This window comes from Molossus molossus, unplaced genomic scaffold, assembly GCF_014108415.1.
Source record: "Molossus molossus isolate mMolMol1 unplaced genomic scaffold, mMolMol1.p scaffold_m16_p_8, whole genome shotgun sequence".
In the NCBI taxonomy this organism is placed as follows: Eukaryota; Metazoa; Chordata; class Mammalia; order Chiroptera; family Molossidae; genus Molossus; species Molossus molossus.
The window spans coordinates 104,418,241-104,432,877 of NW_023425402.1; the positions used below are offsets into that span (position 1 = coordinate 104,418,241).

The 14,637-nt window shown below is 39.7% G+C and overlaps 1 protein-coding gene across 7 annotated transcripts in view; it reads left to right on the forward strand.

The window, feature by feature from the left end:
• ARID1B (AT-rich interaction domain 1B) overlaps window positions 1–14,637 on the forward strand; it is a 413,931-nt gene that overhangs the window by 124,884 nt on the left and 274,410 nt on the right. For all 7 annotated transcript variants that reach the window (XM_036249054.1, XM_036249055.1, XM_036249058.1 and 4 more), the window contains exon 3: window positions 4,101–4,250. In XM_036249054.1, the coding sequence (XP_036104947.1) occupies window positions 4,101–4,250 (150 nt within the window). The remainder of the gene's footprint in view (window positions 1–4,100; window positions 4,251–14,637) is intronic.

Here is a 14,637-nt window from a genome sequence, read left to right on the forward strand (position 1 = left end):
GAACGTTGTTAGAAACAAAGAGGGGAAGTAAACCTTGATCGTTTCTTCAGGTTTGAATTGTGAGCATGTAGTTCAGGGTCAGGTGAAATGAAAGATGGAGCCTGGAACTCTGCTCATTCAACGTGATGCAGAGGTGTGAAGTGAACCCTGAACCCTTTATCAAAGTAGTTTCTCAAAATAAACATTAACGTAAACTTTCCCCTCCAACAGTGTTGGGAAGCACCCAGATTTCTTTGGAAATTCGAATGAAGGTTCTGCTACTGTGTGTGCTCACGTTCTTCCTTAAGGACCTCTTATTCGGGGACCGGTAGAATAGATTCTTATCTTTCGTGTTTGTTTTTAAATAACAAACAGAAAAGCTGTCACCCTAGGAGTTTTTGGAGATTTTTACTGAGTTTAAATTAGAGCTATTATTTTCACTTACACCGCGCTACACGTCCAGGGCGTTTGCTGGGCAGTGATGACCTAGAGGGCGAGGCTCAGTGTCGCGGCTGGTGGATGAAGCTGGATCTACGTGTATCAAAGATTTGGATACATGTGACTTCAGTGTTATAATGTGTTTCTTCATTACTTAAAAAAAATTTTTTTAATAATAACTTGATTTAATAACCTGTTAGATGACATTCATTCATTCGTTCATTCGTTCATTCAACAAACGTCTGTTGGCTGCCAGGCTCTCTTCCAGGAAGCATACCATGAGTGTGAGAGCTTATATTTTAGTGATGAGGGTAGATAGTAAATACATGATCACATAATTAAGGAGTTAACTAACTAAATCAGATCATCTCCCCTGGGGTGAAATAAAATCGGAAACAGGCATGAAGATGAGGAGGTGGGGGCTGTGCTCGGCTCGCCAGGCGGGTCAGGGAGAGGTGGCTTTGGAGCGGAAGGCTTTGTGTCCTTGACTCTCAGCACTTGGTTCCTGGTACTCAGTATCGTGCACTCAACAGCCTGGTAATCTTATTTATCCTGAATATGGTTGAGAGCTAAGAATAAACAAAAAGACTCTCAGTAGCCAAAATCGACTTCACAAAACAGTGAAAGCCCACGTGCTTCCCTCATGGGCTGATCCGTCACAGTTGTAACAATGTGGTGGGTTTCTCTGTCCTCAGCAGATTCCATTGGGGATCGAGTTCAGAGTCACGAGCAGTGGCTGCGTGCTTTGATGGCATGTGAGAAGACAGCACAGTGACACCAGAGTTGTGCTCTGGGGCTGTGCAGAGAGCTGGCGGCAGAAGGCTTGGGCCTTCACTGTGTTCCAGCCCAGCTTGTCAATTTACCATAATGATTATTTGTTTAAAGATGTCAGAAAGGCATACAATAGATTTTTGAAAGCCTTGTATCTAAATTAATTAAAACAAAAACAATATTGCCCTGGCCAGTGTGGCTCAGTTGGTTGAGCATCATCCTGTGCACCGAAAGGTTGCCAGTGTGATTCCTACTCAAGGCACATGCCCAGGTTTGCAGGTCCGATCCTCAGTCTCTCTCTCCCTCCCCCTCCCTCTCCCCCTGTCTCCCTTCTACTCTCTCTACAAATCAAAAGCATATTAACAAAAACAATATTGATCACTAAAAATTAGACTTTAGTTCCAGACAACTGAAGTATTTTACTTAGAAATTGCTCTTTAAAGGTAAAACTTAGGAATAATACTTTAGAGCTAACACTGCAACTTGTAGTTTAATAAGTAATTGTCGCATCTGTGTAGAATTCCTAGTGGGCTTATTATACTGCTGGTTATAATAGTAATATGAATTAATAGAGAAGGCAGTCCCATTTTAGAGGTGGAGACGTAGGCCAGATAGCATTATGATTGACCATATTTCCACGCCTGAGGAGCACAGTAGGACTTGGATTTAGATTTTATACATTTTAACCCAGAGAGTCTTTAGCTGAACTAGAGTTAGTGATCTCTGTTCTGTTCTCTTCCGTTTTGTTCTGTGGCTCCCACGGAAGGGCAGTGGACTAGCTGATTGGCCCCAGGCCCCAGGTCTAACTGCCAGTCCACTTGTGCACATTATAGGTCACCTCACCCTAGCCTCGCAGAGGGTGAGGTGCCAGTTAGGTTAGTGCCAGATGAGTTAGACCATGTCTCAAAAAGCAGAGCAAGTAGGTTTCTAGTTGTGGAAGACAGTGAGATCTGCCGAGGAGACGTGTCGGAGGGCTCCCCCCAAGCCCGCCTGCCCTGCACATTGTTGCTGTGGCTCCACTGAAGGTGCACTTGTGCCCCCGCCCGCACGCCCGCCTCTCAGGCCGCCTCCCCCACCCTGCCTACCCAAGCTCTCAAAGCTGAAAGATGGAGATTCTGGTACATTGTGACTCCTCCAGTCTTAGCAGACTCCTTCCTGGAACATCCTGTTGTTGTTTCGCTTGGAAAATAGAGCCCCTGCCCCAAACAACACTTCCATATTGTGTGTGAGCTTTCTGTAAACCAGAAAGCAGCATATTAAAGTGCAATTCAGAGGGGAGTTTGCTGGCTGTGTTGACTGAGCTTTGCAGTCATTTTAACACCGGCAAAAGTGTTATCCTAACTGCTTCAAATCAAACTGCAAAGATGCTTGTGTGAAATATCGTATTAGATATCAAATCAAACATATGGGTGTTGAACGGAAGGATATGTGTTGTGGGTAGTATATGGTATTCCAGCATGTGGAGTTGTATTTTATGGAAATTCTTTGGCTTGGCTTATGGCAGGGACACACATTCATTATGAGATATCAAACTGTAAAATAAATAAAAGCAAAGAATTCAACTGTGCTGTTAAAGGATTTTCAGTGCAAACTTGTCTGCTCTACTGACTTAGGCTCTGTGTGATGGAGGCACTTGTGAGCATGTGAGCATGGTGGCCAAATGCTCCGTGATCATTGCTGACAGATCTTGGAAATACCCCGATTGGTTCAAGAGGAATGTGAACTTGAGCTTTTTTGCCTTCTTTCCTTTTTCTTCCTTGTATGTGTTATGAATTACAGTGCTAATTGGTCGTAGAGGCAGAGTATTTAACATTTTTCTCCTTTAACCGTTCCCTCTTTTTTATCAGTCAGCATTCTATAGAGAATCTGTTTTTCAAGTATGTGTCTGGAACTGATCACTGACTTTTTAAGTGTGTGGGCTTATGGGGCTCAAGTTCTTGGAGTTCTCAGATGGACCGTATTGTGGTATCATCAGTGACTTCACCATTCTCGTCCCTAGAGTGCTTTTTTCCATCGTGATGTCTTGGTTTTCTTTTCTTCTCCCGCTTTCTCTCCCACTTAGAAAAAACAGTCAATAGATTTCTCATTTGAAAAAGAAAACATTAAAAAATATCAACGGTTTACTTAATGCATGAGGAAGGAAGGACTTCAAGTATTTTAATGTAAATTAGAGATGGAGAGGACTCATTTCAGGCCATATTTTTGTGTGTCTCTGGTTTTTGCAGTGCAGTACACTCTGCTTTACATCATTACCTGTTTCACCCACTAGGAAAAGCTGTTCTTGTATTAGATACAAATATCTTCCCTTCAAGTAATCATACTGATGGGTGTGTTATTTGGTATTCATAGTATTATTCTAAAAGGATTTCATTTGATTGTAAAGCAGTGTAGTAGTTTGTTTTTCAGCCAAATTGTCAATGAAATTGCTAATGTGACTGTACTGTATGTGCTACAAACGGATTGGAAAGTTCTGGCCTTAGTTGAAATGAACATGCTCCCAAACCACAGCATTCTACAAAATGTGAGTGAGTGAATCTGGACCCCTGGAGTTCATTTTTAGCTTGTGTGTTGAGTGAGAATGAATTAACATAAATGCTTCTTTCTTAGCAGAGGCTATTTTTAAATGTCAGTATTAGGATCCCCCCCCCCCCAGATTTTTACGAAGTTATCAATATTTGCTGTCTGATAAAACTATTATTTTTTAAAGCAAAGTCAAATTATCCTTTGTCTTCATAGATAGTATGTGAATAGAAGGCAGGATGTCGATTTCTGTAAGGGGAAAGAATATTAAAAATATTGAATTCAATTGCTTAGCAAAGAACCTGCTTCACGTCACTGAATTGAAACCACATTTAATTTCACTGAATTGCACTTTTTGACTTTCTTGCTTTCTTTGCCTGACTTTTTGACAGATGCCACCTCAGTATGGACAGCAGGGTGTGAGTGGGTACTGCCAACAGGGCCAGCAGCCTTACTACAACCAGCAGCCGCAGCCTCCGCACCTCCCTCCGCAGGCTCAGTATCTGCCGTCCCAGCCCCAGCAGAGGTACCAGCCGCAGCAGGTGAGCGCAACTAGTGACTGCTCTCGGGCCTCTGTTCTGTCCTCCAGGTCCGGCGAAGGCCACACTCGGCTCTCAGACGCCTTCCTGCCTCCCTTTACAAACTCTTCCTGGTGGGGAAAAAGGTAGTTTTGAGAAAGTGCAAAACTATAACCTAAACTGTTTGTTTATGAATGGGTGTTTGAGATTGAAGGGTAGGAAGAATGTTTAATAGCTTCTTACATTACTGGATAGTGACAGAAGAAAATGCCAGTCTTTTCATATTCTTTGTCATTTGTGTTCTGAATCTTTCAAGAAAGTGGTCTGTCACTTTGAGGCTTATTCAGGAAAATGGTTTTATCGATCATTTTATCTTGTTAGTTGGCACATTCATGGTATTTTTATCTTGCTCTTTTTTTGTTTTGTTTTGGTTTTTAATGGCAAGTACTACTATATCAAAACATCGATGCCTTTGGCAGTGTTATTCTTCTTTAACCAGCTTATAAACAGATAATCACTTCAATTACAACATATTACAATACTAAAGGGAATCATGTACTTTAAGTATATTAAGCAGCTTCTAGTTTAAATTAGCCTCATTAAATACTCTTGTTGGTTATTGAGCTATATATTTCAGCATATAATTTATAGAAAAATAGTATATATGCATTTGGTAAAATTATTCAGTTTCATCATGTTTTAGAGGCTGTCATTGAGTGATACTAAAGTGTCATGAGCTAGGGCCTCTTACTTTGAATCCAGATAAAACTTCCATATGCTTCCAGTCACAAGCATCATGATGTAACTTTCCATTTGATATCTTTTTCTCTTCTTCCTCTTTTGTGGGGTAGGGCTGGTGAAGAGATGGGAAGACAGTGACATTGACTATTTTATTTTTAACCTATTTTCACACATCTTGAAGGTATTGTTGAGGCAAAGTAAAATATATAAATATATGAAGCTTACTCAGTTCGATTGATTTCTTAAGTATTATCTTGGATTCATTGGAGTCTCCCCATGTGACTTTTATTTAAGAGTTTTAAAAGGAGTTTATGACTTTAAACAAAATAGGTTAAACATGTTAAATCCTGTCTTTTGCATATATGTTTTCAAAATTTTGTTATTATATAAAGGGATTTATAGAGGTCGGATTGAACATTATTTCCAAGTTATTTGTTACGATCTTTTATTAAAATGTGGGAAAATAAAAAACCTTTCTCATTTCTTTTTTAAGTAGAAGACTGGTATCTGGGTTTGTGAGATACAAAGTTATAGGCTTTTCAAGGGTTTTCAGAAGCTTATTGAACTTCTCTGTAGATACAGAATGTTTTGTCATGTCATCAAAATTTAGGAAGGACTCAACTGAGAGATTTCATCACTTGTTTTCCTTCAGTGTGCTAAAATGAATCTCTGGTTGTAAAACCAGTTTGGTTAAGGGTTCTGAGTGCCTGTCATTTCCTTCAAGACCAAGCTCAAATTTACTTCCTTTATGAAGCAGTCATTGATGACTTCTACCACATGGTAATTAGTTATTTAATATCCTTCACATTTAAATATTTAAAGCATTCTACAGGTAAAATTTTATTTTAATGAATAGTTTTTTAATGGGCTTAGTTTAGGTCTGTTTTATGCTTTGACTGTTAATATCATTGTATAGGAAATACTATGTAACCATGAGTTTTTAACATAAATATTGTGTTTATCCTGAGAAAAACCAAACATTCCTCAAAGTGTGTTGGAAATGCTTTCTTGTTTTCATACTTCCTAACTGTAATGTCTAGCCTTGTTTAAGTTTTATTAAACTCATTATGGGGGCAAGCAGGGGAGTTGGAGACGTCGGCACCCTAACCAGAGGGTCTGGTCTGACAGGAACAGTGTGTTTTTTAGGGAGTTCGATGTTCTGACTGATTAGAAAGTTTCTCTGGGAAGTGAGATCTTGTACTTTAGATATAGTTAGCACCTCCAAAAACAGAAGAATTTCCCTAAATATATCCAAAAACAGAGTAAAAATAGCCAATAGAATATTTTAAAAATCAGGCTGAATTTTAATAAGAATTTGTAATACTGAATTCACATACATTTAAAGACCAAAGAAACTTAATTATGTTTAATGTAATAAGCCTGTTTTTCCTAACAGACAAAACATTTCTTTCTGCAGACTTTTTTGTTTCCAGACATAGCAGTTATAGGTTTTATATTTGGGAATCAATCAGCAAATGATACTTCATGTGTCTTGTCAATGTGACCAATGCAAAAGGTAATTTTAGAGTACCATTAAAATACCTCACTCTCTTTGTGTCTTTAACGTTTTTAAAATGTATAATGCTTTGAATAATCAATATATTCATATGTTGAAAAAATTTTAAAGTACAAGGAAAGGATACAGATGAAGGTCTCCCACCACAGTTCTTGCTAACTCACCACCCACCCCATTCTTTGCCAGATGACCACTTTATTACTGTGTTGTATGTCTTTCCAGAATTTTCTTTTCTTTTTTTTTTTTTTTTTAAATCCTCACCCGAGGATATTTTTCCATTTTTTGTACAGATAGAGTGGGAGGGAGAGAGAGAGAGAGAAACATCAACGTGAAAGGGACACATCGAGTGGCTGCCACCCGCACGACCAACCAGGGCCGGGGACAAACTGCAACCGAGGTACGTGCCCTTAGCGGGAACCGAACCCGGGTCTCTCCGGACCGCAGGCGGACGCTCTAACCGCTGAGTCAAACCGGCCAGGGCTCCAGAATTTTCTTTATACAAAGCAGCAAAATACCGTATTTTAATTTTTACCCCATTTTTACACACATGGTGGCATACTATAACATCCTGTTCGTGCGCTCTGTTCTTTGTAACCCCGTCCTCCATTCACGTAATTTTCCGAAGATCTCTGTGAAGGAGTACGTAACGCAGTCCTTCATTCTATTTTATATAGCTTTATTCTGTTTTATGAACATACCATAATGTATTCAACTGGTTCTCTTTTGGTGGTCATTTATGTTATTTTTAGTTATTTGCAATTTAAACAATATTGTCATGATAAACTTTGAATATGTGCCGGTTCGTAAGTGTGCAAGTATTGGAGGATGAATTCCTGGACTCGACACTGCAGTTAGGATTTTGGTAAATACTGCCAGATTGTTCCTTCGAGGGGTGTACCAATTTATACTCCACCATCCGTGTGTGAGAGTACTTGTTTCCCTACACGTGTGCCAGAGGCATGGTTTTATGAAGCTTCTGGATTTTTGCCAATCTGATAATATAGTTTTAATTTGCATTTATCTTGTGATTGATGGTTAAACATCTTATATATTTAAAAGTCTTTGTATTTTTTTTTCCTGGACTTTAAACTGTCACATTTTTTTATCTTAAATTTTTCTATTTAGTTGTTGACCTTTTAAAAAATTGTTTTATGAAAACTCTTAATATATGAGGTAGACTGGACCTTTGTGATTTGAATTACTTACCACAATAATCATCTTGTCACTTGACACTAATGGGACCTTTTTTGGGGGGTGGGGTTCATGCAGAGGGGCTTTTAAGTTAACTTTATGTAGTCAAAATTATTTTTTCTATTATGATCTTTGGATTTTATTTTTAGTGGTAGTATGAGCCTTTTATACTTCAAAGTTACAAAGTAACTTTTTCATGTTCTTTTATAGTATTTTCATAGATTCATTTTTTACATTTCATTTGTCCTAATTTGTGGAGAAACGTATTATCTAACTTAATTGTCTTTCAAATGGCTGCTTGGTTGTTTGAGTACCTTTCCTTGTGGAGGCTATTTTATCAGGGCTTTGGGGAAGCAGAGCCAATGGGATGTGTATATGTATACTCATCCGATCGGGTAGGATAAAGTGATTTATTGTAAGGAATTGTCTAACATAATTACGGAGGCTGGCAACTCCAGAATCCACTGTGCGGGCCAGCATGCTGGAGACCCAGGAGATGTTCCAGTTCTCATCCCAAGGTTGGTGGCTCAAGACCCAGGATGAGGGCCCGCAGTGAAGATGAAGTCTGGAGGCAGTTTGTGGGTCTTTTTGTTCTGTTCAGACTTTCACCTGATTGAATGTGTAAACCCAGGTTATGGAGAGCATATACTTTATTTAAAGTCACTGATTAGGTGTTAATTTCATCCAAAACCACTCCGAGTTGACACATAAATTTAACCGTTAAGAGTTATCTTTTTCCAATTGACTGGAGATGCCATTTTTTTTTAATCCTTACTGGAGGACATTTTTCAGTTTTTGTTCAGATGGAGTGGGAGGGAGAGAGACAGACAGACACATTGACGTGAAAGGGACGCATAGAGTGGCTGCCTCCCACACGACCCAACCAGGGCCACGGACGAAGTGCAACCGAGGTACGTGCCCTTGACCAGAATCAAACCCGTGACTCATTGGTCCGTGGCTGATGCTCTAACTGCTGAGCCAAACCAGCCAGGGCTGGAGATACCACTTTTGTTAGTTGCTGAACTTCCTTAGGTACAGGGTGGGGTTATTTTGGGATTTTCTGTGAAACAGATGATACTTAGAAAAATAGTAAAACAGCCCTGGCCGGTTTGGCTCAGCTATTAGAACATCAGCCTGCGGTCCAGAGAGACTGGGTTCAGTTCCCACTAAGGGCACGTACCTCAGTTGCAGTTTGTCCCCGGCCCTGGTTGGTCGTGCGGGTGGCAGCCAGTCGATGTGTTCCTTTCACATCGATGTCTCTCTCTCTCACTCTCTCTCCCTCCCTCCCACACTATCTGAACAAAAAAATGGAAAAAATATCTTCGGGTGAAGATAGAGAAAAGGAAAATAGTAAAACAAAAATAAGCACCGCACTTGAGCAGTTTTCGCACACCGACCACAGACCAGGAGCACTTTTGCAATAAAACAAGTTGGGTTTATTCCGAGGAGCCTCAGGAACATTGTGGGAAGATGTGGGGGCTGGGCGTGTGCTCAGTGATTCCAGGAGGGATGAAGGAAGGGGGTCCCACCTGGCTGTCTGCTCGCAGAAAGCGGGGGCCTTTGGTGACGAGGTGGTGTCGTTTCTGTGTCTGAGGCAGGAGGGCTGGAGTGGGCACAGGCTGCCCTGGGCACAGAGCACCGGCCCCTCAGAGGCCGGCAGAGGAGCTAGTCCTTCTGCTGTCGCCCGCGGCCTGTCCCCTCTGCCTCCAGCTCTCGCCGGTGTCCTCCTCCTCCGGAACCACTCGCTCGCCATTTCTTCCTTGTTTAGGTGGTTTTTAATTTCTTTCAGACATTCTTTAAAAGAGCTGTTGCAGCCCTGGCTGGTTTTCTCAGTGGTTAGAGCGTCGACCCACAGACCAGTGAGTCGCGGGTTGGATTCCAGTCCAGGCACGTACCTCGGTCGCAGTTTGTCCCGGCCTTGGTTGGGGTCCTGCGGGAGGCAGCCACTCCATGTGTCTCTTTTACATTGATGTTTCTCTCTCTCTGTTTCTCTTTCTCCCTCCCTGCCTCCCTCCCTCTCTCCCTCACTCCCACTCTCTCTGAACAAAAATGGAAAAATGTCCTCGGTGAGGATAAAAAAAAAGAACTGTTGTACTTACATATATTTTCCTATAATATATTGCATATTTTTATTTTGTTGATATAAATTGCTTTTAAGAATTACATTTTCTCATTGTTACTGGTGCACACAAATATATGTTACTTTTTGATCCAGTGACCCTTTGAGTTTGTATTAATTCTCTTAGATTTCCTCCATTGAAAAAATGCTTTAAAAACGTCACCCGCACCCCCTCCTTTGTTTTTCTGCAGATTAGCTTCTCCAAAGAATTTGTTCGAAAGAACTGTCTATCTTTTTATTATCTCTGATTTAAAAAAAGACTTTTAGCATTTCATCATTAGACATGCTTACCCCCCTGTAGCTGCTCTCTTGGGCAAGGAGGTCCCCGTCTTTTTCTAGTTTGCCAAGAACTTCTGTCATGAATGGATGCTGAATTTTATCTTATGTCTTTTTATATTTTGAGATGATCACTTTGTTTTTCTCTTATAATCTGTTATTGGGGTAAATTGTGTGTGTATATGTTTTTGTAAGTATTAAAACAAACATGCATTCTGGGATAAATCTAACGTCATGATAGATATTACCTTTTCATATATAACCAAATTCAGTTTACTGACATTTATTTAGGTTTCTTGGATCAGTGTTCATGAATGAGATTGAACTGTAATTACCCTTGTGAGGTTTTGGTGTCTGTATTATGGATTTTTGTAAAATGAATTGGACAGTAGTCCTTTTTTAAATTTGCTGGAACAGTTTATGTTACAGTTTGGAATTAATGTGTTTTTTGAATGTTTGTTAGAAGTATCTATAAAGCCATAAGGATTGTGTATTCCTTGATGTTTAGCTTTTGTCCCTTTTTTTTTTTTTTAAATCCTCACCTGAGGATATTTTTCTGTTTATCTTCAGATAGAGAGGGAAGGAGGGAGAGAAAGAGAGAAGGGGGAAGAGAGAGACATAGAGACATCGATGTGAGAGAGCCACATCGACTGGTTGCCCTCCTCTCGATGGACAAACCACAACCGAGATAACGTGCCCTTGACCAGAATTGAACCGGAGACTCATCGGTCCTCGGGCTGACACTCTAACCACTGAGCCAAACCAGCCAGGGCCCATTTCTGATTTTTGACCTTTGATCTTATTATTTTTTTGTTTGTGAATATAGGCATATTCAAATGATCAGTTTTCAGTTTTTTCTGCTTAAATATTATCTCTATATATTAGAAATTGATTGATTTTATCCAGCTTTTCAGTTTTTAAATAAGAGTTGTTCTTACTAGTCTTTATTACTTTAATTTCTATAACATCCAGAGGTAAGTCATTTTAACTCATCATGATTTTCCTTCTTTCTTCTATTTGGGATTAATCTTTCCAGCAGTTCACCTTTCCAAAGCCATGTTGGGCATTGTCCTCTCTATTACATGTTCTTTTTAAAAAGTTTGATTAAATTTTGTTTATTTGATTATGGCTTGCTTTCTGTTTTGTTATTTGTTTTGCTTTTTTAAAAATAAATTTCAATCAAGGGAATGCTTGGCTTATTTGAAATCTTTTTGTCTGATAAAGCCAAATATGAGACTAAAAAATTTCTTCTTAAGCACTGCTTTGGCCGAATCTCTCAAATTTTGACATGCATTAATTTTGTTCTCTTTTAGTTCTGAGAACTTTTTTAGTTCCCTCCTTTAAAAAAAAATTTTCTTTTTTTTTTTAATCCTTAACCGAGGACATTTTTGCATTTATCTTCAGATAGAGTGGGAGGGAGAGAGGGAGGAAGAGAGAGAGACAGAAACATCGATGTGAGTGAGACATCGAGTGGCTGTCACCCACACTACCCCAACCTGGGCGGGGGACAAACTGCAACCGAGGTACGTGCCCTTAGCAGGCACCGAACCCAGGACCCTCGGGTCCGCGGGCCAACGCTCTAACCTCTGAACAAAACTGTCCAGGGCCTTTCTTTGTTTTTTGAAAACAGTTTCATTGAGGCCTGGGTTTGTTTTCTGTTCCTTCAGAGGAGTTTGTATATGCTTTTGCCAGTGCCTGTAGGCTCCAGTTCTCCGGAACCATATTTTGTGTTTCACTTTGTAAAGTTTTACTATTAAAAAAATTCTTAATATGATGATAAACAGAATGATATAATGAGCACTCACATGCTACCATAATTCCTTGCCTATACTAATCTAGCAATATTTGGATATCCCAAGTTATCCTTAGAAAGCCTTTGTAGTGAATTTTTTTCAAGCACAATTCAAATAAGATTAATACATTGATTTGGTTCTTTTTATCTGGAACGGTTCTCTCTTACCCCACCACCATTTGTGACTTCGGCATGTTGAAAAACGAGTCATTTGTCCTGTGAAATGGCTTTGTTGGATTGTTTTCTCCTGATGTGGCTTGTCCATTAGCCCCTCTATTTCCTGTGTATTGCAGGTTAGAACCAGAGGCTTGAAGGCTGAACATTTTTATTTGTGGTGGTTTTAAATCATGTCCCCACATTTAGGGCACTGTTCCTGTTCAGAGGAGGTGTCTGTGACCCTCCCTGGGAGTGAAGAAGCCTCTAAATGGTTCTACTCCAGTCTTTCCAGTGATGGGCAGCTGTCTTTCTGCTGAGGCTGCAGAAACATCTTGATGAAGACAAGCCTGCCTTTTGCACTCTGTCCAAATTCCTCCCCACTAAATCTGTGAGCATCACACATGCTAGCAGCTCCAGACCACTGATCTGGGTGTTTTCTCACATCATTACTGGCTGACTTGGTTTGAGCTCTTCCTAGGTGATGCTGCTGAGTGTGTTAGACCAGGACAAACACAATGGGATGTCGTCCCACAACAGTGATGTTAAGACTGATCGGAGGATTCAGGCGCTGATGGCCTCTGGGACCACTTTAAGCGGACTTTTCTTCGTGAGGTTTTGCAGACCACACCATTAAGTGTTAATTTTGACCAGAAACCCTGGTGATGGTTAGACTGTGGTTGCTAATTCTCAAAGGAGCCATTTTTAAATTTCTCCTACTTTTGAGTATTAAGTTCAAGACAGGTATTTCTCTTTTCTGTTTAGTGGGGTTTCATGCTCTTAATTGAGAGGCATTATCTCATATTCCACTCCCCTTCGGCAAATCCTGCTCTGCTCCTTTCCCCGTCCCTGTGTCGTCATCGGGTGGAAAGGTAAAGTGTACACTAAAAGTCAGCTCTGCTGCTCTCGGATTCTGTGTTCTTCGTTTATTTTCTGTTTGTATGTGATTAAACTCACATTTATGTCAGGTCTGTGAAGCATATGAAGAGGCATTTCATCCAGTATTTGAGATCTTTCGATCAGTAGACATTTAGACTATCTGATCTGCCATATTGTTGGAACTGGTACACCTATTAATATTTTCTGGTTGTTAATTTGACATCCCTTTCACAATTTAAAACTGTATACAAATGTAATATAGTAGAAAATATAGAGCATACAGGCAGTACATTCCCATTTTATAATGAAACTTTTCTAATGCCCCCTTTATCCGTTCAAAATAAAAATCACAGATGTTACCTACACGAAATTCATAGATGGTATATGTTACCTACACAGAATTTCAAACAAGTCAGAATAATGCCCTAACACTAACTGTATATGGAAAATAGAAAGAAAAATGGCATATAATAAAATACAGAATATTTAATTAAATAAATGCTCAGGCATGACTACAGTAGGGGACTTGTGAAGTAGATGCTCCCGTGTACATGTGGGGTCACTGTGAACTTGACAGCCACAGAATGCACCTGAGCCAGGAGCCTTGCGTTAGCAGCTCATGCCGTAAGCGGGGCTGCCAGTGGTGATGAGAAGGTGAGCAAGTCTTGGTCAGAATTGAACAAAATAAAGTCCAATCTTTCCTCAATGTACATGGTAGTTTTATGCCTGGAAAATTCAATGTATAGTAAAATTATTTTAAGAGTACTTTGTTCTTATAAGCAAAATAAAATTGGGTTCTAGGCTCAGACAAATAATTAGCATTTTGTATTGTTTTGTTTTTACATCTAAATGGATATCGGGAGTTTTGAAAGTGTGCGGGGCATGGTCATCTGTTGGATCAGCCTCTCTCATATATTGCAGGACCATCCATCATCCCTGCATCCCTGCCCCCCCCCCCCCCGAGTCTCATTGCATCTTCAGCCTCAGGACAACTAACTGCCTCCTGGAAATCTTATTAATATATATAAATTAAATGCTTCCTAATTTTTTTGAAATAAAATTTATATGTAATATGAGTTACCTATATACAAAATTTTAAACATCACTGTAGTGATTAAATGTGATGGGAAGGACAGAAAGTGGTTTATCATACAATGTTGTGTTTTTCCTAAGTAAATGCTCAGACGCGTCTGCATTGGAAGACTTGTGCAGGGTCAGAGGCTCGCCACCTACGCGTGGTACCCACGAGCTCTCCGCTGCTACAAACTAGTGGTGAAGCTGTGGTGGTGTGTGCACAGCTCAAAATTGTCAGCAGGATTTGAATCCATGGGATTTACTACCACATGGCAGTAAATATATAAAATGAAAATACAGAACTTGTAAAAGAACATGTTCCCAGAGTTGTTTAACATAAAAGGTAAATTACGCCAAAATAAATATCCTAAATTTGTAAATAAAGTACACCCACACACAGTAAAAATTAGTCAGAATGTTATCTGTGCTATTAAAACTCCTTTTTTTTTTGCCTTATCTGCATCTTCTAAGTTATCTATAATAAACATGTGTAATATATATATTTTAAAATATTAGGTAAATGATGCCACTTTAATTATAAAATATAAGGAATCACGAATTCCCACAGTATAGCTAATTAGATACTTTAAATGCCTCTATTGATTGGAATAATCTAAAATGGTGGCTCAATTCTTCTATCTCAGTGAACACCCAGCTAAGATTCCTAACC